Source organism: Octodon degus, unplaced genomic scaffold, assembly GCF_000260255.1.
Source record: "Octodon degus isolate 3935 unplaced genomic scaffold, OctDeg1.0 scaffold00049, whole genome shotgun sequence".
Lineage (NCBI taxonomy): Eukaryota > Metazoa > Chordata > Mammalia > Rodentia > Octodontidae > Octodon > Octodon degus.
In genome coordinates, this window is record NW_004524625.1 from 2,658,272 (window position 1) to 2,685,097 (window position 26,826).

The 26,826-nt window shown below is 38.2% G+C and overlaps 1 protein-coding gene and 2 pseudogenes across 2 annotated transcripts in view; all 3 read left to right on the top strand.

Moving 5' to 3' along the window:
- Positions 1-11,847, top strand: part of LOC105742386 — an 18,320-nt pseudogene extending 6,473 nt beyond the window's left edge.
- Pgm2l1 (phosphoglucomutase 2 like 1) overlaps positions 1-26,826 on the top strand; it is a 152,843-nt gene that overhangs the window by 46,302 nt on the left and 79,715 nt on the right. The window contains exon 1 of one of the 2 annotated variants that reach the window (XM_004632521.3): positions 12,028-12,404. The exons of the other annotated variant lie outside the window; for it this stretch is intronic. Coding sequence (XP_004632578.1) covers positions 12,294-12,404 — 111 coding nt within the window. The 5' untranslated portion in view covers positions 12,028-12,293. Of the gene's footprint in view, positions 1-12,027; positions 12,405-26,826 lie in introns of those variants that run through there. 2 annotated transcript variants of the gene reach the window in all.
- The window catches only part of LOC105742389, a 9,084-nt pseudogene continuing 3,701 nt past the window's right edge, over positions 21,444-26,826 (top strand).

Here is a 26,826-nt window from a genome sequence, read left to right on the forward strand (position 1 = left end):
TGCAAGGTCCTGAGTTTGATCCCCAGTACCAAAAACAAAAAAAAGAAAGAAAGAAAGAAAGAAAGAAAGAAAGAAAGAAAGAAAGAAAGAAATTATAGACTAAAAATGCAGAAAACAATATTCTATGAATAGGAACTCAAAAACAAGCAGGAGTAGCTATACTCCTTTCAGACAAAGTAGACTTACAGCTGGGTATGGTGATGTATGCCTGTGATCTTAACACTCAGGAGGCTGTGGCAGGAGGATTGCTGGGAATTCATAGCCATCGTGGGCTACATGGTGAGTTCAAGCCCAGCCTGAACTATATAGTGAAACATTCTTATAAAAACAAAAAAAGTGGATTTCAGTTCAAAACATCAGAAAAGGCAAAAAAGGTCACTACATACTGGTTAAGGGAACAATTAAGCAGGAAGAAAAAATAATATATTCATCAAACACTAGCCTAGTCAAATTCATAAAATAAACACTACTAGACATAAAAGATCAGGTAAACACTAACGTAATTACAGTAAGGGACCTCAATTATCCACTGCCACAATTAGATTGAGTAGAAAAGAATCAACAACTAAAAAAATAAGTTAAAACAAACCTTTGGGCTGGCCAGATAGCTCAATGGACTAAAGTGCCTGCTTAGGCAGAGCACAGCGGCAGGGTTCAATCTCAGGCATGCCATGGTGACCCTCCCCGCCACCAGGGTGCGCTGAGACACTGATTGAGACTGGGTGTGGTGGTGCCTGCCTGTAATCCCAGAGCTTGGGAGGCTGAAAACAGGAGAATCACTATGAGTCTGATCTATGTAGTGAAACCCTGTAAATCCTGTAGAACTGTTCTAAATACATAAAAAAAAAGCTTCAAGAAAATGGACTTAATAGATATCTACAGTATTCTAACCAACAGAACATACATTCTTCTCAGCAGCCCATAGGTCTTTCTCCAAAATAGGCCATATACTAGTCCATAAAGCATGCTCAAATAAATGCAAAATAATTGAAATTATCCAATAATTTATCCAATAGTATAGGTCATAGTGCAATGAAATTAAAATCAATAGCAAAAACTACAGGCACTGCAAACACATGGAAATTAAACAAAACTTTCTGAATAATCAATGGGTCATAAATGAAATTAAACAAGAAATTAGACAGTTTCTGCAATCAAATGACAGTGCTTGTACAATATACTTGAATCTATAGGTCACAATGAAAACAGTTAAAGGAGATTATAATTATGAATGCTCACATCAGAAAACCAGAGCAAATCCAAAAAATAATAACCTAATGATGTACAGAAAGGTCCTAGAAAAACAAGAACAATCCAAATCCAAAAATATAACAAGGAAGGAAATCATAAAGACCAGAGGAGATATTAATGAAATTGAGATTAAAAAACAAATAATCAATGAATCAAAGAGCTGCTTTTTTGAAAGAAAAAACAAAATAGAAAAACCCTTAGCAAACTTTACCAAAAAAAGGAAGGTAAAGACCCATATCAAAGCAATCAGAAATGAGAAAGGCAAAATCACAATGGACACTAACAAAATAAAAAAGATTATTAACAACTATATCACAAATCTGCACACCAATAAATTGGAGAATTTAAAAAATGGATAGATTCCTAGATATATATGAATCTTTAAAACTGAAGCAACATGATATAAAATCCTTGAAACTAATAACAGGCAATGAAATTGAAGCTGTAATTAGAACCTACCAGCTAACAAAAGCCCAGGATTCATCCTTGAATTCTACAATAACTTCAGGAAGGATTTAATGACACTACTCCTCAAGCTTTTTAATGAAAATGAAAGGAAAGGAGTTCTCCCAAAGTCACTTGTAAAGCTAGCATTAATATTCCAAAATCAGGTAAGGATCAACTGAAAAAGAGAACTACAGGCCCATCTCTTTAATCAACATAGACACAAAAATACTCCATGAGATACTGGCAAATAGAATGTAATAAATCATCAAAAAGATCATACATCATGACCAAATAGACTTCACCCCAGGGATGCAAGGATGGTTCAACATACACAAATCAATATATGTAGCACATTTCATAAATATAGGAGAAGAAAAAATCATATGATCATCTCAATAAATGCAGAACAAACCTTGGGCAAAATTCAACATTTATTTATGATAAAACCGCCTAAAAATAGATTATAGACAGACTTTAATTTGACAAAAGCCATTTATGATAAACTTACTATTAACATCATATTAAGTGGGGTAAAAACTGAAAGTTTTCCCTCTAAAATCAGGAACAAAGGGCCAGCCTGATAGCTTAGTGGATTAAAGTGCCTGCTTAGGCAGAGCACAGTGGCCAGTCGGGATTTGATCCCTGGTGGTGTGCCGTGCCAGTCCCACCCCATGGAGTGCATTGAGACTGTGATTGAGACTGGGTATGGTGGCATGTGCCTGTAATTCCATTGCTTAGGAGGCTGAAAAACAGGAGGATCACTAGGAATCTGATGTACATAGTGAGACCCTGTAGACCCTGTATCCCCTGTATTAAATGCAAAAAAAAAGAAAAATCAAGAACGACACAAGGATATCTACTATTATCACTCCTGTTCAATACATTACTTGAAACATTAGCCAGACCAATAAGGCAAAGAAAGAAATACAAGTGATATGTATGGGAAAAGATAGGGTCAAGTGATCATTATTTGCAGATTACATGATCCTCTACATAGAAGATACAAAAACATTCCACTAAAAAGACTCCTGGAATTAATAACCACATTCAACAATGTAGCAGAATAAAATGAACACACAAATTCACTAGCATTCTTGTACATCAACAATAATACCCAGAAAGAAACTAGAAAACAATATTCATAATAACATCAAGAAAAATTAAATACTTAGGGAATTAACCTAACCAAGGAAGTGAAAGCATGCTACAGTATTCTGAACAAGGGGATAAAAGAGGACATCAGAAAATGAAGAGATATCATTTGTTCCCTTGTTCTATATAGGCAGAATCAATATAGTCAAAATGGCCCTACTTCCCAAACTGATGATACAGATTTAATATAATCCCAATCAAAATAACTTCATTTCCTCTCAGAACTAAAGAAAACAATTCTAAAATTTACATGGAACTAGAAGAACAAAAGCAATCCTGGGCAAACAAGGCCAAAGCATGAAACATCATAATCCTGGATTTCAAGTTACATTCCAAAGCTACAGTGATGAAAACAGCCTGAAACCGGCACAGAAACAGACAAGTGGGTCAGTGGAACAGAGATACAGAAAAAACCCCAGGCACATTCAGCTACATGATTTTTGATAAAAACTAAACACATAGACTGGAGGAAAGATAGCCTCTTTACTAAAGTGTATCAACCAGTGCTAACTAAAAGATCAGATTTAATACAAGATACCCAAATACATAGAAGAATTTACAAGATTGGCATACAAAGGCCATCCACAAAGTTGGGTGTGGAAGAATGCGAAAGGTCTATCTGTCCACTTTTTTTTTTTTTCTGGCTCAGTCCACCCTAAGGGCAGGGCTGGTGCAGCATATGGTGCCTGGAATGGAACTATGTTCCCCTGTGCTTGCCTAAGCAGGTGCTTTAGATCACTGAGGTATCTTGCTAGTCCCTGTCTGTCCACTGGGACTCCAAAGGATTCAGTCAAAGGCCTGAGGCTCACTCTATTGTCCCATGTGAATCCATATCCAGATGTCGGTGTCCTGACTTCCAGCACAGACTCTTCACTACTGAGGAAATCTGTCCTGCTATCTATTGCTCAATGGCATCTTTTTTATTTTTATGCAATCTTAATAAGGAACCTATCGAATGATCTTTGCTTTTGCCTCCTTTTGGAGCTTTCAGGGAAATGACATATTGCATTGACATGAAACAGATTCATTACTTGCATTTCTTTTTTTAAAATTTTTTTTAATTTTTTATTTATTTGTGTGTGTGTGTGTGTGTGTGTGTGTGTGTGGCCAGCTCAGCCCACCAGGGGGCGGGGCTGGCTGGCATGTGGTGCTGGGGGATTGAACTGCGTTCCCTGATGCTTTAGCTAAGCTTGTTCTAAGTAGGTGCTTTAGACTACTGAGCCATCTCACCAACCCATTACTTGCATTTCTATGATTTATTCAGGTGGTGTTTTTCTACAAAATTTTATAGTTTTCCACATTTTACACACCTCTTTAACTTCATTTGAAGTGAGGAATTCCTCTACCTTTATTTTCTCCTCCTCCTTAATCTATATATGAGGTCTCCTCTAAAGCTTCTTGTCACTGGGAGATGATCACCTGAAATTCCACAGAGGTGTAGAACAGGGAAGAGAGAGAGAGCGAAAGTGAGAGCGAGAGCGAGAGTGAGAGCAAGTGAGAGATATCCATTGGCATGGTTGTGATCATGTGATATTGGGTATCATATACTACTCTTATTGCAAAACATCACTCATTTAATTTATCAAGTTAAAATTTATTAGAAATTAAATGATTGGTCATCTTGTGGAATATTCTCAGAAAAAGTTACTCTCAATCCAAGGTGTATTATATTAAATGTTTCTCTAGTGAGCACTGACTGACATAGAAAACACACTGACATTTCTTCAAATGATAAAACATAGAGGCTTCAAGCCGGGGCAGCCAGTGGTGTGTGTGGCGTTGGCACGCTGGAGGTCCTTGTGGGGCCCTCAGAGTGGGGCCTTTACTGCCCTGTGAGGGCGGGCTCGACCGCTGGGCCAGGCCCAGGCAGAGCGTGAAGATTATGATGGCTGCAGGAGCTGTGCCTCTCAATGAACATCCATATTCCCCATTGGTGAATAGCAGTAGGTCTGTTGCAAACATAAAAGGGTCACTGACACTATCCTGGCAATGGCTCGCCCATCCTCTGATCTCATCCAGAAGTACCACATCATCGACCAGTTCCTCAGGCATAGCATAAAAACAATGGTCAACCTGCAGCGACCTGGCGAACATGCTAGCTGTGGAAACTGGAACAAGAAAATGGCTTCATGTACCTTCCTGAAACATTCATGGAGGCTTGCATTTATTTTTATAATTTTGGCTGGAAGGATCATGGTGTAGCATCTCTTGCTGCGACCGTACATATGGTGAAGTGATGACCTGTGTCTTACGAGAAGAAAAAGTAGCTGTCCACTGTCCTGTAGGGTGTGGCCAAACAGGTATTCTAATAGCATGTTATTTAGCGTTTGCAAGAAGAAAAACTGCTGATCAAGCAATTATATTTATGCTGTCAAAGCAACCCAGTTCCATAAAAACTAGAAGGCAGCTGCTCTATGTATGGGAATTTACTCAGTTTCTGACTCCTCTCTGCAATATCTTCTCTTGCTGGGTCCCAAAATCACATATGGTCACCTTAGCCCAGTACCTAATTCACCTGCATCATCTACTTCATAGTTATGAGGCATGAGTTCTACAGTATGTGCCAAAAATCTCTCTCCTAGTTTGCAAATTTCTACTGCACTTGGCTGAGAATAGGCCAATAGTGGTAAAGGATAGATTAGCAGGGTCTGGACTCTGATAAAATCGAAAAGACTGTCTCTAAGATGGTCACAATGGGCCTGGATGAAGAGTTACTGCAGCACCACAGTGACACAGCTAACCCATTTAATTCTACAGCAGTGGCAACAGAGTTTGAGAATTGAGATGTGATTCTTTCCAATGATCAAGAGTTTGACCCTCTTTGGAAGAGGCAGAATGTTGAGTGCCTTCAGCCCCTGACTCTTCTGAAAAGGCAGCTCAGCCACAGTGACATGGACTTGAGGAGAGCAGAGACTCCTTGAGCAAGGGGAGACTTCGTGTACAGTGGCTGCCCAGAACTTACTGGGCCACAAGGTGCAGCAGCAGATGCCCAGCAGCCACTGTTACATCCCACTGTCTCCAGCTCTGGATCTCAGTAAGAAAGCGTTGGTTTGCAGTACATTTTCTTTCTGGAACCAGCCTAAATGTGGTGACTTATCAGTACACAAAGATGCATCACCCTTTTGCCTGAGGAGGGACACTGCAAAGGAAATACAGTGGAGTCAAACCTTCTCTGTGGGTGTGTTGTTCACACAACCCCAGGGAACCCATTACACCCACCTTTACAAATGTCTCTGTGTTAGATACATTGTATCACCTTGGCTGAATCAGTCCAGATCTCAGCTTGGGAGCCTAGCTCTGCAGGTGGGCAGGGCCCAGGCACTGACAAAGGCAGGAAGCCTCCCACCTGGTTTCCAGCTGCCCAGCACCATGGAGAAGTCTCAGTCTTTGGAGGAGCTTGATTTTGCCAGCCGCGCCAGTATGCAGGAGCTCTGGTCTTTACTGTGGAGCACAGGTCATGGAAGTCAGCACAAAAGGAAGAGATTCTTGATGGATTCCGCAGCTGCTGTTCCTCCTCTGCTCTTCATTGTTTTCTGCCACATGAATTGCTGTTGTTTGCTTTGGAGCCAGCAGCATATGGAAAGAACCCTCGAGTAACTGTGAGCTAAGTAAGCCTTTCCTTCCTTCATTTTGAGTGTCAGGTATTTGTCCCAGCAACGAGTAAAAAGTAACTAAGACAGCCTCTGAGAATCCAGATCCCTCGTACCAGCAAGACGCACACTGTCAGTGTGAGCCTCATGGTGGCTGGAACTCAGACGCTGGCAAGGAAGGTGGCCAGACTTGCTACACACCTCTGGACTGTGACTCCAGTCAAAGGCAAAAGTGCTGGTTGGACCTGATATCCAGGACAGCAAAGATCTGCCTGAAGCAGTGCCACAGACCAATTTGCTGTCTGAAGTGAGTACAGAAGCAAGGAGAATACTGGCAGCCAAAGCCCTGGCAAACTTAAATGAGTTTGTAGAAAAGGAGGAAGTGAAAAAGAAAGTAGAAATGTGGCAGGTATTTTAATTTCTTTTTATTATATCTAAGCAGGAAATAGTTATGTCAGAGCAAAATACATGTAGCTTATTTGTTACAGAATTATCAAGATATATTTACATCACTCTTTTAAAGTTGAGGTGTTTCATCTGTGATGTTAATTTGATGTTACAGAAAGAAATGACATAGCATAGTTGTATTTTTTCACTTTAATCTCCATGTGAAAGAAAGCACAAGGCACTGTCCTTGGTCTGAACAAGGCATGGATGTTGGTAGATTTTTTTCTTGCTAGCTGGTTTTGTGTGTGCAACCAGTCCACAGAAGATGGCATCAGGAAGCAGCCTGAACCATCTCGGACCCAGGGCCTGGCTCAGGGCACCTCACTGAGAAGCAGTGACTGAGAAACTTAAAAGATTTCCCAGAGCTCCTTGGTACTAGTGATGGGTGAGCTCTTTCTTCTCAGCCTCCTCTCCCTCAGACTTGCCAATCTCAGTCCAGTAGGACCACCATCAGGGCTCAGCGAAACAAATGGGAAAGACCCCAGGACACCAGGGTGATGTTAGTTTTCTCTGAGAGGAGGCCTTTGAGGTCCATTTTGTGACTTTGACTTAATGTATGAAAACAAGCCTTTAATTGAGATTCTCTCTGCTTTTTTTTTCTCTCTGGATTTTATTTTTGGTCTTTCACTTTTAAACATGCGAATTTTCCAAAAAACTAAAAACAAACAAACAAACAAAAAAACCCAAAAAACAAAAATATAGAGTTCCTTTAAAATCTAGAAAATCCTCTTTGAGTCATATATCTCAGAGAAACAAAAACATTTGACACAAAAACTTACATGAAGGGGCCAGTGAGATAGCTCAGTGGTCTAAAGTGCCTGCTTAGGCAAGCTTAGGCAGGTGCAGGGGACCCCCTATGCTGTGCCAGACCTACCCTCAGGGTGGGCTGAGCTGGCCAAAAAAAGTCCTTACATGAATATAACAACACTAGCCAATAGCCAAAATGCATAAATGAACTAAATGTCTATCAATAGATAAATGAATCAATAAAATATGGTATAATTGGAATATTACTGAACTTAAAAAAAGGATAAAATATTGATATCATCTACAGCATGGATAAACCTTGAAAACATGCTAATGGAAGCCAGTCACAAAGGACTATATATATCATAATATCACATTTAGAGGAAATGTTCAGACCAGGGCAATCTGCAGAGACAGAAAATATGTTAGTGCTTTCTTAGCCCCAGGGATAGAGTGACAAGGTGCTGACAGCTAAAAGCAAAGGGTTTGTTTCCTTTTCTTTCATTCCTTTTGAGACAAGATCTCACTCTGTAATTAAGCTGGCCTTGAACTCACTATATAGACCAGGCTGGCCTCAATTGAGAGTGATCCCATTGCCTCATCTTCTCAAGGACTAGGATTACAGGTGTGCACTACCACACCTGGCCAAAGAGTTTCTTTTTTGAGATAATAAATATGTTCCCAAATTAACTGCATTAATATTATATATATAAATATATACTATGCCACTGAATTATATACTTTAAGTGAATGATATGTATGTAAATAAATCTATTGAAAATATAATGAGTCTACAGCTATACCACCCTGAATGTGCCCTATCTCATCTGAAAATGTAATGAGCCACTCATTCTCAGGCACAAGTATTGTACTTCCAAAACCCAGAGAACATGTATTTCACTTAAATTCACCCTGGGTTCATTACTTTGCTTCATTATAATCGTATTAGATTCATTATAATCTGCCTTACATAGAGATACCTACCTTTTATTTTTCTATATTCTTGTCTTCAACGAAGTTTTATGTAATAGTTAAAAGTTGAGAGTTGTTTGTCAGATAGTTCCTTTTCTGACACACAGACTCTCTCATAGAGTTTATGACAATTAAATTTGTGACTAAGAAAATACTTTTTCCAGATTAAACACAGAGCAGAAAGATTATTTCCTCAAGACTTAATATAACACGCCCTGGAAGGGGATCTTGAGAACCTGAGCTCTTTTGTCTCTTTCTCTTCTGCTTCCTAACTATTGTGAAGTGAGCAACTCTGCCAAATCAGAGCTTTCTGCCAAACCAGGGCTTCCTGCCATAATATGGTACCTTGCTATAGGCCCCAAAGCAGCAGAGCCTACCAATCATGGACAAAAACCTTTGACATTATGACCTAAAAATAAACCTTTACTTTTACTTAGTTGATTTAACTTAGGTATTTTGTTACAGCAATAGAAAGCTAACCCAATATATTACTTCATAATTATATATGATAATAGGTTATACATATTAAACAATGTTGTTATAACTAATTTATTACACTGTTATATATCACATATTTTCCAGGAAGGAGCTTATGCCACTGAGCTATATCTGTGGCCCCAGTATCACATATTTGGGTCAAAAGTGAACTTCTATATAAAACAGTGGTCCCATAGATTTTTATCACATAGTAAAGCTGTAACCACTCTATGATGTTTACACAATGGCAAAATCACTTCGCGATGGATTTCTCAGAAAGCATTTCTGTTCTGAAAACCAAAGGGGTCTTCTCTTATTCAATCACAATTAGAGTTGACAACTTAACACATGAAAACACAAAATGCTCTGGGCAAACCACAACAGAAATGAAGTTTCTGAGCTTTTCTTGATCAGGCAAACTACTGCACTCCCCCTTCTGGACACACTCAGATCTTGTTCTTAGATTTGATGAGATCTAGGTGTTCTTGTTTACACTTTAGTGCCTAAAAGAATAAACTTAATCTGCTGGGCAAGATTTCTAGTAACCAGTTAAAGCCTGGCACGATCTTGCTGATAAAAGGGAAGGTTAGCTTACTCTAGTATTGAATTAAACCCTATATTTCTCCTGTTGTCTATTCTTGTCCTGCATTCCATCTTCTAAAATTTCTATTTGATTTGGCAGTATTTCTTAGAATTGTCTTATAAATTTACTTATAAATTTTATTATGTATCATTGTTGGTTCTTATTAAAATTAGATACTAATCTGGTAGAACTAGTTTGGTGTCTGAAAATTTGTTTCTTTGTAAGCTCCAGGGGATGCTGACACATTGGTCCTACTAGTGCCAGGCTATTGCCACCTATCTCACAATTAATAGATATTTTTATGCAGTTACATAGGCTCCATCCAAATGTACTGATTCAGAATTTCTGGGGCAGTGTCCAGGAATAATCGGTACATTTTAAACATTCTCCTAGGGAGATTTGAGAAGTGGAATATCAGTTTGAAATGCTCTCTACTTTTTTCTCTACTTGCTTATTCTCTGTTCTGAAAGCCCAGTGCAGGTCCTCCTATGTGCCTGATGCTTTATTGAACACCCCAGACTTAATTTAATAGTTCTTTGCAGCATGAATTTGCTACTTATCATTGTTTATATTTTATTGCACATATCCTCTCTTCAAACAAATTTTCTCTCTTCCTGATTGCCTGTTTTTCTGCGACTGAATCTCAGTATGTAGCCCAGGCTGGGCCTCAAACTTGCTATAGTCTCTTTCTTCAGCCTCTTGAGTACTAGAATTATGGGCATGCACGATTAGGCCTGGCTAGATTTTATTTCTTAAAATAAATAATTACATGCAATCGTGTACCCTCAGCTCCTAGCATAATGCTTAGCATCAATGTCTAATTACTATTTATCATGGACTCAGATATTGACATTTATAGCTATTATCCATAAAGGTGATAATAGCTATAACAGAAGATTAATTTCTCTTCTGGACACATGGGTTTCCCAGACCTTATGTGGTTTAAAGAAGCTGCTGACACTATTTAAAAACAAACAAGCAAACAGTTCAAATGATTAGGAAAAACTCTGCAATTTCACACGATTTTTTTAGGAATTAGCGCCAGTTTTCCTTTGTACCTTGGCAGTGTGTACTTTATTATGGTAAGCAACACTTTAAAGGAAAGAAAATAGTATTTTATATTATGTCTTTTATCTTTGAACCTCAAAAGTCTCTAAAACCATTTATTAAGTTCCTATATAACCACGCTGTAATATTATTATGCCCTTCACAAGAAAGAGCTGACAGAGAAGAGTTGTCAAAATCATAGCCATTATAGGAAAGCCACATTAAGAAACTCAAGAATGGCTGGGTGGTGGACTGGGAAGAACTCAGCATTTCCCAGACATACAGCTGCAGTACTTAGAAGGTGAGTATTCCATGAAGAGAGGAAGAGGAGACAAAACAAAGTTGAGGATCATTTTTATTCTGGAAAACCAATTTCTCTCCTCTGTATTTCCACTGTATTGCTCTATGTAAGTTATGATGTTTGTACTAACATTATTGGTAAATATTCATCCTAATTTTCTTATCTATTGATTCATCCTGTTTTCTCTACCTCCTAACTCACTGCAGTAGCAACGCAAAAAGAACTGCCAGGAGTTCTCAAGAACCTGAGAGCTTGACTCTAGTTCCATCACTCAGGAACACTGGTTCTTGTAAAATTCGGTTCACTTTTCTGTCAGCTTCTCTTTTATGTGTAAACTGGGAGTGGAACACACCTACTTACCTTACAGGATGGCTGAAGGGGTAGAACGCAACTTGTCAACTGTAAAATTAAATGGATACAGGTTGTTCCTATGTCCCTCCTTTTTAAAAGTAATTTAATGGCAGAAGCACAAGACACAGCAAAACCAACAAGCGCAGGGCTCGTCGGTAGGGAGCAGCCATGAGGCAGCGCTTTCTCCTCTGAAAAGGAAGGAGCTGGCAGTTGGGCGTCCTCTCTTCGGCGGTCTCCGCACATCCCAGGGAAAGAAAAGAACTACAACTCCCGTGAGACCGCGCGCGGGCACTCTGCCCCCCCCACCCCCCAGCGCCCGACAGGCGCGCGCCCCAGAACACGCGCCGGAGATCCGCAGAGAGTGGGTGCTGTGGCGGGCTCTAGTGGTGGACGTGCTCGCAGATAGAAGAAAAGAGTCGCACGGGAGTGTGGGGATGATAACGAGGCTAAGACGCCTGGTGAAAGGCAAATTAAACAAATAAAAAGAGCTGTGCAGCGTTTCCACGCCACCGGGGCGGACAGTACGCGGGGCCCCTGTGGAGCCGGCGGGAGCGCGCTCCCGGGCTCGCGCCTCACGCCTCGGGGACTCAAATCCGCCCGGGCGGGAAGGGCGGGGCCGCGGCGCTGGGGCGGGGCCTGGCGGGGAGGGCGGCGGCGGCGGCGGCGGCAGCCGAGACCCAGACATCTGGGACCGTCGTTCTCTCACCACACGCCGGTTTCAGTCAGACCCGGCCCTGGCCCTGGCCCTCCGGTGAGCGGGCAGCCGTATCTGCCTTCTCTTCCAGTTCCCTAAAGCCACGACGGAAGCTGGCACGGACTGCCTGTGGCTGGTGTCCGATGCCCTTCAGTGAGGAGGGGGCGTCCGGACCCTGGTGAACGCAACCATCTTCGTCGGCCCCTCAGGCCCGCACCCGCGTGTCTGCCTGCCATGGCTGAAAACGCAGAGGGAGACCTGAACTCCAACCTGCTCCACGCCCCCTACCGCACCGGCGACCCTCAGCTGGACACGGCCGTCGGGCAGTGGCTCCGTTGGGACAAGGTGGGTACCCACCTGCTCAGCCCAGCATCCTCTCCCTCCCCCGCGCACAGGCCGCCCTTTCCGGTGCTCACTGGGGCTCCGCGGGCTTCAGAGGAGGTGGCTTTGGCCACCGCGGGTTCGGCGAGCCGGGCGTTGCCCCCACCTATCCTGGGCTGCCTTCTCCCGCGGCTGGGCTGGGCAGGGACGACTGCAGTCGCTTCCTTTTTGTAATGCGCTCAATCGCCTCCCCTCTTCCTCATCTCTCATCCTCTTCCCTTACAGTGCTGTCAAAATATTCATTATTCTCAAGAATAAACACAGTAATAAGTTCTGCCCTCACAGAGCTATTTCCTTTGCCTGCTCTCCCGGGAACTCCCTTCTGTGTAAACCTGAAAGTGGTTTCTGGCTCCCTCTTGAATGTTCCTAACCACTATCCTCATGGATGCTCCTGTGCAGTGGACCTTCTATCCATAGGTAGTTGCTGGTCTTTACCATTCCCTAGTATTTTCTAGTATCATCTTTTGCTCTTGAGAAAGGAGAGGGTTTTCCTAATTCTCCTCCATTCTCCTGTGGGTGTTTACTTTTTGGAGTTAGGCTATCCAAATAGTCCTGTTTTGTCGGTTTTATATGATAGTCCTGACATGGAATTGTTTTTGCCATACCTCCCCCCTTCTGCTGTCGTTGTGCAGGCATATGGGATGGATTTATGAGAGTCAGAATTAAAGCACAGTACAGCTATCTCATTTGTAAAAGAGGCCCTTGGAGGCTGCAACAGAGGACCATGATCCAAGGTTTTGCTTTGTCAAGTGAATGAAATAGTGAAATAGAGAGGGCAGCATATTTGAAATGGAATTAATAACACTGAATTAAAGAGTTTGTATGGTAGTATGTGAAATCATGTTGTACAAAATAATTTTTGAGTGATTAGCTTTCTGAAAGGGTGTTAGTTTTTACTTTGTTGAGTCATTCATGCATTTAGGACAAAAAAAGTGAGCCCTGAATAATGTTCTAAACCCTATTGAGGCCAGGAAATACTGGTGGTAAGGAAGATAGGAAATGTTTTTGCCCTCAACAAACTTTCATTTTACAGATAAGGATGATCAACAAATAAGCAGTTATAATGAGGTATTTGGTGTTACTTGGTCATATGCTTCTTGGACAAATTCTGCTTGAGACTAAATCATTGCTTTTTTTTTTTTTTTTTAAACAGAGTTTCATTATATAGTTCAGTTCAGTTTGGCTTTTAATTCACTGTGTCCCAGACTGACCTTGAACTTGAAGCAGTCCTCCTGCCTCAGCCTTCTAAGTGCTGGGATCACAGGTTTGTACCATCATGCCTGGCTAAACCATTGCTTCTTTAAACCTTAAAGTGTTTAAAGATCATCTGAGGGTCCTTAAAATGCAGATTCTGATTTAGAGGCCAGTTCCTTTGGGTCTGAGAGTCTTACTGAGCAGATCTCCAGGTGATGCCAGTGTTGTCGTGTAGACCACACTTTGAATAGTAAGACTCTTTCCATTCTATTTTTGTGCCAGTTTTGGTTATATTCTTCCCAAAGATTATCCCAATTATTTTTAAAATCATGGCTGAAATGAAAACTTATTAATTGTCCATGTTATTTGTACATGCTGAGATACACTGAAATACTTATAAAATGTATTATGTATTTTAAAGATAGTGCTAAAAAAAAAAAAGATAGTGCTAGAATAGTATTGGTAGAATTAGATAGTTTATAGATGGTAAATTCCTATAGGAGTTCAGAAGGGAATGATCTGTGAACTGAAGACTGAAGATTGAATACATATAAAAAGAATTGTAGAATATTAATTTATATTTAAAGTGCCTTCTACAGGGGATTACAGGTTAGCTCAGTTGTTTAAGTGCCTGCTGGGGCAAACCAAGTGAGGCACAGGGGACAGGGAACCATGGTTCGATCCCCAGCTCCCCATGTCTTACCAGACCTGCCCTTAAGGTAGCCTGAGCCAGCCCCAAAAATAAAAAGTACCTTCTACATACAAAGTACTGGCTGAAAACCTTTGTGAGATAAATGAATAGATACATATCTTACCCTCAAATATATAGTAATGAAAATAAAGGCACACAAACAGTGCAAGGAGCAAATAACTCCTGGGTAAGAGGTTGTATCCAGGGTACTGAAATTTATAGAAATGTCAAATAATAAATTAGACTTGTATTTATTTTATTACATGTGGACAGCACATGTGATCTTTTAATACAGAAAACTAGTTTAACACTTGATTGATATCCATTATTTAAAAAAACCCTGCCAAATGCTGCTGATCATTAGTGATTTTGATGAGGCATGTAATAAGTTATAAATTAATCTAGGGACAACTTGCTATTTGTCTTGTTCACTAAAACTACTAATTTTAGCCTCAGTGAGTTGGGGAACTTTGAAAAGTCTTCATGAAAAAAAATGTTTTGAACTTTCAGAATTAAAATTTAGACGAGGGCTGGCCAGATAGCTCAGTGGATTGGGACCAAGGTTTGGATCCCCAGCATGCTGTGCTGGCCCCAGTCCCAGTGCATGCTGAGACAGGACTGAGACTGGGCATGGTGGTGCATGCCTATAATCCCAGCATTTGGGAGGCTGAAAACAGGAGAGTCACTATGAGTTCGATCTGTGTAGTGAGACGCTATAGAACCTGTACTAAATACAAAAATAAATAAATAAATAAATAAATAAATAAATAAATAAATAAAATTTAGACTAATGTGGAGAACTACGGCAGAGAGCAAAACTTTGGAAGGTTTAATATGTACAGTTAACACATTTATTTCTGCTGTAGCTTAGCATACACAGAAAATTTTTGAAAGGTGTATGAAGACAAGGGCATAAATGTCTTTAATGATCCTGAACAAGTAAAAGTGTTATGTCAGTGCTAAACAGAAAACAGCACAAGAGGATGAGTTTCATCCATCATTTACTTAGTTGACTCCACGCATCCACAATATCTTTCTGAGTTCATTTGGAACATTCTCAAGATGTTAGGCCATGTGTTAGCCATAAGATTGAAATCATTATGTTTTCTAGGTTTTTGTTTTGTTTTCTTTTTCTTTTTTTTCTAGTTAAAACAAAGCCCATACAGAAATAAATCTGGCAAATCTCCAACTTGTCTATTGATAAACTTACAAGTCCAACATCTGACCTCCCAGTTTCCAGGCCTTTAGTCTAATATGTTAGTCTATATTGTTTCAATACGAATTTGCTTTATTTGATTTCAAGAAACTGATGTCCTATTTATACTGTTCTATTAATTTATGATACATGTATAATAGCTAAGTAGATTTGTTTCTAGTGGGTACATTTTACAGATGTATCATAAGGAAAGTTAAAGAATCAGAAGACATTTGGTGATCATGAAACCAAATTACAGGGAATCAGATATATAACATAAACATTTAACAGCATTAGCCTGTATCCAGTACGTGCATCCATCTCCATGGTAGGACTCTGCTACCACTAAAATCCAATAAGTGCATGAATCAAAGGGTTTCTTCTCCAGGCAGTATACAGGTAGTTCTCCCAACAGAGTGCTCTCCTCCTGTGCTCTATGGCCAAGCCTCGGATCTCTTTCTAACTCTTTCATTGCTTCTGCACATTGTCAAATTACAGACAAATTGGCTGGCCTAGAAGCCAGGTTATCTTTAATATAAGAACTATATGCCATTTCTGACCCATTGTGAATTATGACTTTTTGAAAGTAGTCTTACATTCAAGATATTAAACACTGGCTTGGGCAAGTGAATGGGTAAAGAGTGGGACGGGGACATAGGACAATGCTGTTCAGCTAGCTCAAACAGCAGTAGCAAAGGTGTTGAAATTCCTATTAATAACAATGTGGAAGCAGGAATTGGTTGTGGCATTTTAAGAAATAGAGCAATCTGGTCTCAGAATGTAGATATATGTTGAGAAAGGGTGAAATACAAAGTTGAAGGTAGGTTAGGTTCACAGAAAACCTGAACATAGGAATAAAAGACATAGAAATAAAATCTAAGCCACTGATTTTTAGACACCTAACAACAGAAGTTTTTTTCAGCAAAATTTAGCTCAGAAAAGGTAGTGAATAAATTCCCTTTAAATCATCATTATCACCTATGAAGCACCTCTGCAATGTCATTGTAGAGTACAAATTATACTGTGGCACAGCCTGAGTTAGAGCTTGGATCTGCCAACTAGTTCAATCCAATTTTTATAATACTAGTTTATATAGCACTGTTTTTGTTCACATTTTTCTAATAATTTACTTAATTTGTCACTTAATGAAGAGTATAGAGTACATATAGCTTTTTTTAGTTGAAGAGAATGTTAGTACTTATAGCTTGAATTTATTTGTGTAGTGTCTCAACTTTTGTACAATGCTCAGCATTTGCTATTCATGGCAATTCCGTATGATAAGCAGGTAGTAGTTATTCCCACTTTCACAAGTAAAGAAAAATAGGCTCAGAAAAGGAAAATGATGTACTCAAGGGATTACAACTTTTAAGTGGAAGATTTGATGCTAGAACCTAGGCCATGTGACTTTTACTGTAGTCTTAGTAGATTCTATAAATCAAATATTTATTAAATGTTAGCAACATCATTAACCATATTTGAAGAACCTTATTAAAACCTTTTTTCTGGCTTTTGTAAAGCTACAGTAGAGTATAATATCCTGCCAAATAAATTGTTTGGATTGTTTTTAGGAGATGAATTTGCTGCTCAACAGTTGCTTTGGTTTCCTTGGCAATGATATTCTATCTAAGAAATTTAGTATATCTGAATGAAAGTTTAATTTTTCTTTTTTTAAAATTTAACTTTTTTTATTTCCAAATTTTATACTTTCTCCTGTTTCTATCATTTTCATTTTCTGTATTTTAGGGACGGATCTACTGGGTGTTCAGGGTCTCAGTACTAGATTGGACTTGTAGTGATTCTCCTGTTTAAAGCCTCCCAAGTGCTGAGATTACAGGTGCGCACTACCACACCCAGTCTTATTCACCATCTCAGGGCTCCTTGGGCCCTGTGCCTGCTTGCAGGTGCTTTAATCCAGAGGTATTTGGCCGGCCCTTTCCCTCATTTTATTTTCAATTTATTTTATTTATTATGAACAAATAAATTCTTATGATTATATTTATTTGTATTATAATTTTATTTTGAGAAGGAAAAACAAAAGCAAGAAGAACAAAAACAAACACAGAATCAGGGTGACATACAACAATACATATGTTACAGATTTTCAAAATAAGAAAAGCTGATTAACAATGATTGATATATTATCTATTTTTATCATCAAATCTGTTGCTCAGATTAACAGATATAGTTATGCAAGATTGGACATATGATTGAATGTTACCGCATGCTTTCAAGAAATCTTCAGTTTTTCTTGGCTCTCTTTTTTATTACCTTTTTCTAAATTTATTTTAAAGAGAGTATAGTAATAACTGGTAAGACATTAGAAATGGAAAAAAAAAAAAGAAACGGTACACATTTAGAAGACCAAGATGACCAGTATTTAAAATGTGGTTTTTGTATTACATATTGCTGTCCTCAATGTACTCAGTTCACAGATATCAGCATCCAGAGTTAGTGAAGGTGAGAATTCTACACATTAACTGCTATTTTCAAAACCCTGATGGAAATTCTTAGTACATTCCCCTCATCCTTCTTGTATATATACTTGCATTCTTTTACCCCTACCTTTTTTTCCTATCCTTTCTTCTTTCTCTCCTCTTTGTTGTTTAATCCTTAAGTTCTGTTTCTTTCCATTTTACTATATCTGTTATATCTTTCAGGTTTCATTTCTTTTTTTTTTTTTTTTTACTAGGAGATAGTATAATACTTACATATGTGGGTCTTATTCATTTCATGTATAGTATAGCTTTTTTTTTTTTTTTTGCAGTACTGGGGATTGAACTCAGGACCGTGCGCTTGCCAGGCAAGACCTTCTTCTACTGAGCTATCACCCCGGCCCCAAGTTTTATTTCTTCTTTTGGGTTCATGCATTAGGGAGACAATAATGATATTTACACATGTGGGTCTGGTTTATTTCACTTATGAAAATAGCTTCAAGTTGCATCCACTTAAATATGAAATCTTCAAGTTTGTCTTTCTTTATAGCTGAGTAATACTCCATTGTATAAAAATACCACATCTTTTTCTTCCATTCCTCAGGTAATGGGCGTTTTTGTTTTTTTTCAAGATTTGGCTATGACAAATTGTGCTGCTATAAACACTATGCACTATGATACGATGTTTTCAGTTCTTTTGCGAAAATTTCCAGAAAGGGATATTTACTTTTTGAGGTAGAGTCCTAGAGTCACCACTAGCACATCAAACTAGCCTTGAACTCACTATGTAACCCACAATTACCTTGAACTCACAGCAGTCCTCCTGTCTCAGCCTCCCAAGTGCTGGGATTACAGTTTGAATTCTTATGATTTTTAAAAAGCATAGTGCAGAAGACATTATAATGGATATCAGTGTTCCTAATTGCCTCATTTTCTTGGTTTGCTCCTTAGAAGCCCTTTTTAAGTTTGTTTGTTTATTAGGGTTTTGTTTTGGTTGTTGTTAGCATAAGAAAATGAAATAATGTGCTAGTGCCACTTTTTGGTTTATTTTGAAATTTTAGATGCTACCTATCTGTCAAATATATGCCTGTGCAATGAAAATTTGGACTTACTCATATCATTCTCTATGACTCTTTTATTAGTTCACTTTATGTTGCTATAACAAATACTTGAGATTGGACAATATATTACAAAAAGAAGTTTATTCAGTGCACAATTTTTTAGACTGAGAGCCCAAGATCTAGTAGCCTTTTTTGTTTGGCGTCTACTTAGGTCCTCATGGATGATGGCAGTGGTGGTAGTGTGTGTGCTGTGGTTTGGAGTTTTTGCAAGGGGAACAATACAATATGGATAGATTTTACAAGATTATTTTATAATCACCCAAAGAATCATATACAAGACTGCAGGAAATTTATCCACACACGAAAGACCAAAGACTCTAGCTGAGGGCCTGGATCCTAATATCTTGCATGAATCCAGCTGAAAACCTAGAGCCCATAACAGTGCCTTTCATAAGTCTATTTGGAGGCCTAGAGCCCATGACAATGTGTCATGCAGGCCTGCTTCTTGGATCTGTGCTAGAAAGGCTCAAAGCCCAATGGTGGAAGCTAGAAAGTTTATACCAGTGGGATGAAGGATCTGTGCTAGCAGACTGAAGGATCTGAACTGGAGTGAGGAAACAACTCCTAAGGTAAGAACAAGAGCTCCCCTTAAAAGTACCACTGCCATTTTCAGCTACAGTGAGGTCCTAAGCTCCTCCAGTGATGAGGAAAGCTAAGTTCCCATCAGGAAAGCCAATGTGACAGACTTCTCCATGAGGCTGAATAATACACCATCTTTCATTCTGGAGCCAGGAAGTGGTAATCAAGATAAGAATCAGAGCTCCCCCAAAGTGAACTGTAGTCATTCTCAGTGACAATGAGGTCTTCAGTGACAATGAGGTCCTGAGCTCCTCCTCCAGTGAGAACAGCCAAATTCATCAGGAAAGCCAGCATAGAAGGTCCCCCAGCAGAATAGCCCAAGAGAATCAGCAGCTTCCAACAGCTCCAGCAACTTCCTTAACAGCCTGTACAGCTTTTCCACTTCTGTCTCTTTTACTGATGGCAGCAATCATAGGGGGGCCTCCCACCCCCAGCACCACACTAGCTCAGTTCAGCTGGATGTAACAAGTTGACCACCAGTTAGCAGTCCACTACAGAATGTTGGTGGGGGGCAGGGGTGTGTCGCAGAAAGCTAGGAGGGGCCCACCTTTATTTTATTTTTTAAAATAACTATTCATTCTATGAGAACTAACTTCATAAAACCAGTATTTCCTTTTCAGGGCGATGCCTCCAGTAAGCCAGTCACCTTCCAATACATTCCCCTTACAAAGTTTCTACCACCTCAACACCGCTACACTGAGGATCAAACTTTTATCACATGAACCCTTGGGGAACAAGTCACGTCCAAACTGTAGTACTTTCTAAATTTTGATTGCTATTTTGTTAGTTTTTAGTTATTCTTTTAAGAGTTTAAAAATATAGTGCTAGCAAAGTTTGCAGAGCAATAGCTCACAAATACAGAACTCTTAGCTGGCCATTGACATAAGAGTAGATTTCTAGAAAATATACTCTATGTACAAAAAACAAAGAATAGATATTGTGACAAGAAAACTGCTCAAAAGAAAAGAAAATTGGGATGGGGGAAAGGAGAAAAGCTATCATATATGATAGCTAAGATGATGGTACTACTAATTTCAATTAGTTCATTAGAAGGAGCTGTATTTATATTGTTTGATCAATCTTACATGCATATATCTGCTAATCTGAGCAACTACTTTGAAGATAACAATACACAATATAATAAATGTTAATTTCTTATTATTTTATTTTGAAATTCCATATCTTTTTAAAAAACTTTTTAAAATAAAAAATAAAGCAAAAGCAAAAGAAAACCCATGTTAGCTTCCCAGAAAAAAAAAAATCTGTGGGTGTCAGTAGCAACACATGGAGCTACATGAAGAAAACAGTTCATGTGAGAAACAAGATAAAGCAGTATATGTACATACACACTTTTCATAGTGATAAGTCAATGAACATAACAAAAGTTTTTGATGAAATTATAATAGATAATTATTCCATCGAACAGGGAAAGATGTTATGGAAAAACCAATAGGAAACAAGTATAAGCTGGAGGAAATTAAGAGAAAAAGTGATCTATTGCCCCTACCAAATATATTAAAATATGTAAAAGTTAAATTTGAAGCATAGCCAAAGGAAGTAAGGAATATGAAAGAAATATGACGTGGAGAAACTACCCTAGGAGTTCAGTGTAAAGAAATTCTGATAATGGATCAGTGCACTAGATCCACATTGGGTTTCAAGAAATATGTCCACAAAAATAATGTAATATTTATGCCATAAGTAGTAGAAATGTGGGCAGTGTCAGTGATATGATAAAGATGACATACTATTTTGAACAACATCAGAAAAAAGGAAGCAAAGCAGTTATTCATGGGAAAAAGGAAGAGGTAGAGAGGGCAAGCCTGAATAAGTAAGAAGGAAAGAAAGAGGGCTGGGTATATCAGTTAGTGGTAAGTGCTTGATGAGTATATATAAGGTTCTGGATTCAATCTCTAGCACTACAAAATAATAACAAGAATAGTAATAATATGACATGCCCAAATAAGAAAGTTGTGGTACAAAAATGAAGCAAACTAAAAGCATGATTTTAAGTAATTGATGGAGCTTGAGAAAAAATCACTGACCTCAGTAACTTTAGGGGCCACAACATGTACATTAAATAGAGTCCACTACTGGGATCTAAAGTGAATATTTAAATGGCCTTGACTTAGTGATTATGTTATTTCCAACTTTGAGCATGAACCAGAAGACACAGAGTTAATATTTTTATTATGGTGGAAAAATACAAAAGTTACCATCTTGATCATTTTTGCTCCTCATCATCTTCCTCTTCTTGCTCCTCCTATTCCTCTTTTTCCTTCCCTTTCACCTTCCCCATCCTCCTCCCTGGTTCCTTTTCCTCCTCTTTTTAAATTTTTTAAAAAATTTTTTAAAGAGCAAAATGTATTTACTTGGGGGAAAGAAAGCTTCTGTCCCAGAGAAGGACAGAGGGGGACCCAAGAGGGTTGCCTGGGAAGCTGTCTCTTCCAAAGATTTTTATAGAGTAAAACCTTTTAAAAGAGGTTAGGTGGGTCTAAGGTGAAAAACTTGGGAACTTGCTTAGATGGGCATGAGGAGGTGGAGCAAAACTATGGTCAGCCAATGAGATTATAAGCACCATTGCTCAGGTAAAATTGATTAAATCCAGGACCAAATGAGGAATCTAGTCATTTTAGCAAGTAGGAATAGATATGGAACAGGGTCTCTTTCTGTTGGGGGTTGGGTTAGTAACTTTGTCTGGCTCTTTCAAGGTAATTGATACCTATTTAGAATATCAATCCCTGATGCCCATTCCTAGGGAAGTATGGGCTGCATTTGCTTACTGTCTCTGCATTTGACTTGCAAAAAGTTCTGACTAGCTGTTGTTGTCAAGGCTGGTCAGGTGATCTTGCTGCCCCAGCTTCCTGAGTAGCTGGGACTATAGAGATTCACTGCTTTACCCACCTCTAGATTTTGGCCAATTTTAAATGTAGTCTATTAGCATTTTTACCTGTATTCACATTGTATAATTGATCTGTATAATTTTTTCATTGTGCTAAATTGAAACTCTGTACCCATTAAACAACTTCCCCTTTCCTCCTGGAAACCATGATTCTACTTTCTGTTTGTACAAATTTGATTATATTCTAGGTACCTCTGAAGTAATCATACAGTCTTTGCCTTTAGTGATTGGTTTGTTTCACTTGGAAAAATATTCTCATGTTTTATGTATATTGTAGGTAAGATTTAGTTCTTAGTATATTAACAACAAAATATAGATAGTATTCATCTATTTTGGGTATTATTTAGTATGCCTTGTTTCATGGTACTTTCAAGTATTTTCTGAAATCACATCCATTCTAATTACACACTGACCCTTCCTCTAGTTTTGCATTGTGGGTTTGGTCTATTTATAAGTTTACTGTGATTGTAGTAAGTTCTCAGAATGGAGAAGAGGTATGTGTTTCAAAATCTTTTATCTTGAATTAAAGTTTTTCTATTTTTAAAATTAAAAATGTTCACAAAACCAGAGGCAAGTAATTCTTCATAAGGTGAATGGATAAATACATGGTATTCCTATATAATGGAGTATTATCCAGTAATAAAAATAAATGAGATATGAAGCCATGAAAAGACATGGAAAAACGTCGAATGTGATCTCTTATTGAAAGATGCTGCTATGAAAAGGCTACATATTATATGATTCCAATTGCATGTGATCACTGCAAAAGATGAAAACTGTAGTTACTAGGAAGAGGGGGGAGCAGAAGGGAAGGATGAGTAGTTGGAGCACAAGGAAATTTTAGGGGTGCTAAATTAGTCTGTATGATAAAATAGTAGTGGACAGGTGTCCTTATACATATATGAAAACCCACATAACTTAGCCAGGCATGGTGGTACACACCTGTTATCCATCACTCTGGGAAACTCAGGCAACAGGATCACAAATTCATGTCCAGCCTGGGCAGTTTAGTGACTTAGCAAGACCCTAACTCAAAATAAGAAAGGGCTGGGATGTAGTTCTGTCCAAAGACCAAGGATTATTAATCCCAGTACTGCAAAAACAAAACAAACCACAGAACTGTACAAGGTAAAGAGTAAGTCTTAATGTAATCTATGAACTGTGTATAATAATGTTGTAACAAATATATTAAAAATATAAAATGTTAATAAACAGAGGAAACTGAAAGGGGATATATTATATGAGAACAACCTGTACTATCTGCTTGGTTTTCTATAAATCTAAAACTTCTTTAAAAGGTAAGTCTGAACTGAGTACAACAGCATATACATGTAAACCCAGCTACTCAAGAGGTGGAAGCAAGAGAAATGCAAGTTCCAGGCCAAGATAATTTAGCAAGACTATCTTAAAATAATTAGAGAGAGAAAGAAATAAAAGAACTGGGGGCTTGTGTGGTAGTGCATGCACATAATCCCGATACTTAGGAGGCTGAGATAGAAAGGCCATGAGTTCAAGGCCAATCTGTACTACATAGTGAGACCCTGTCTCAAACAAACAAATAGAAGTGTGTGTGTGTGTGTGTGTGTGTGTGTGTGTGTATGTGTGTGTGTACATATATATAATTGAAAGGGAAAGATTAATATTTGAAAGTCCTTATTTTCCTATAAATAGGCTGACTACTGCTTGCCTTTTGGTGATCTTTGCCTTATTTTTAATTTCTGAAAGAGTTTTTGTTTAGTTTCTTCAAATTTTTTACAAGGTCATTGACAGTCTTTTTGGCTAGAGGTTTGATCTAGAACTGTTTTCTGTCTTAAAAATTCAGAAAGAATATGGAGAAACTAATAAAACATCACCATTTGGTTGGTTCTTCCATATTTTATTTGTGAGATTCATTGAATTAATAAGGAATTGTTAGTATTATATTTATTATATATTATAATGTATTATTATATATCTTTAGTTCACATTTTCATGGTCTCTCCTTAGATAATATGCTTTTAAAATCTCTCCTTTTAGAGAGACACTATGAATGATTTATTTTATTGTTCACACCTATAGAAATATGTCCCTATGATAAAAAATTGATTAATAAAATTTAGAACAGTTTTTATTGAAGTGGTATTTTTTCATTAGTTGATTGTTCTCTGTATTAGTGTTAATAATTACTAAAGCTGCTGCCCTCTGGTGTTGGGAGTTAGTGGATAAAATTATGCCAGTGGAGAAGAGATAGGAAAAGTCTAATGGAATAGTGTCACCAATCCTGCATGAAATCATTTATACTAAATAATTGAATGAGCACTATACTTTACTAAAATGTTTAAGTGGTAATACTTGGTGATGAAAACTATGATACTTTAAATGAAAAATATAATCTGCAGATTCAGAGACATTTTAGTTTTTGCTAGATCAGAACCCATTTTATTTTCATCAAACTATTTTATTTTATTTTTACTTTTTTAATGATTTCATTTTATTCTTCAGAATTTTATTGTGTCATTTTGTCTCTGAAATATTTATTGATAATTATAGTTAATATTACTTATGCAAGTGAAAAATAGAAGAAACTGAATGCTTATTGTGTTTCAGCTTCTTGTCACCATGATATATCAGTTAGTGCTCACTGACGAGAATCTTATGTAATATAAGATATACAAATATATAAGAATTTGTCAGATTGCTTTATGATGGACATCCACTGAGTCAGGTGTGGTAGGGTGCAAAAGATCTATCTGTACCCTGGGGATCCATGTAGTGTCTGGTTCAAGTCCATATCAGGAGGCCAAATGGTCTGTGATGGAAGGCTGAAGGGTTGGGGCTGGAAGCTGATGAGTGTGCTGAAAGTGAAGAGATGATGTCCAAGGTAAAAGTGAAGATTGGACCTCCTTCAAAGAAAACAGAAGCAATCCTTCCTTCTCCATTTTCCCTTTATACCATTCTGGTGATGGTTCTCCCTAGGGTAGATCTTCCTTACTAAGACCTATGCTGAGCTAGTTAAATTTGGAGTTACTCAAGCTGACACAAACAATCAACTATCACATGTGACAAAAATACCTGAGATAATCAACTTAAGAGAAAATGTTTGCTTTGGGTCATAGTCTTGGAGGTTACAGTCTAGAATAAGTTGGCTCTGTTGTTTTGGGCTTGTGGTAAGATGGCATATTATAGCAATGCATAGTGCACTAAAATTATTCAGCAAAATTATTCACCTCATGGCCAGCAAGAAAAATAGCAAGAAGAGACTGGGGTTCCATAGTCCACTTCAGGGACATGCCCCTAATAATCTTAAGGTCTCCTACTATGCCCCACATGTTAAAATTTACACAGACTACCAACGGTGCCACCAGGTAATTAAATTCACTGGACTTATAGTGTAGATTGCTTTTTTGTTTTATTTGATTTTGAGATAAGGCCTTGCTATGTAATTCAGGTTATCCTTGAACTCACTAAGTAACCCAGACTTGAATTTGGGATCCTCTTGCCTCAGCCTCCAGCATACTAGGATTATGGGTGTGCCTCTCCATATTCAGTTCAGACTGCTTACTGAAAGGTTGTTCAAGTCTCTGCTTTTGTTTTATCGTGTTTTGTTTTTTGTTTTTTTGACCTTTAGATAGAAGCTTTTCCACACACATGTAGTGCAGGGATCAGCCATAGATTTAGATGGGCTTTACACAGAACATATATCCATTTCTAACTTTGTTCCTTCTAGGTACATCTTCTAGTGGCTGTGGTCGCTCAGAATTCTAGCATGGTTCTTCAAGTCATAAGGACTATGAGATTTTTATTGGTATTTTAGCCTTGCTCATGGCCCTACTAGTAGCTGTCCTCAAAAGCCATAAAAATGGAAAGTTCACCCTAAGCTGGTGTCATCTCCCAAGTGTTAACTTCCTTGTAAAAACAAGCCTGTATTTTCGCTTTTATTACTATCAGGCCTGTGTTTGTTTGCTTTTGTATTTTGTGTAGAGTTTATAGTTATCAATTGAAGGAAGACCAGATATGGTTGGAGTTTATAGGAAACAAATAGTATATGATTGTTTTATGTGATTATTTCTTTTCCTATTTGCCTATATTTAGAAATATAATTAAATTTTGTATATTGATCTTGTATACAGCAGTTGTACTGTGTTCTAATATCAATTCTAAATTTTTTTTTTTTCTATTTTGGATTCTTTTTAGGAGCTTTTACTTTAACCTTCAGTCTTTTTACATGAAAAATATGAATTTTGTTTCTTTTTCTTTTTAATTCATATGTTTGTGGGGTTTTGTTTTCCTTGC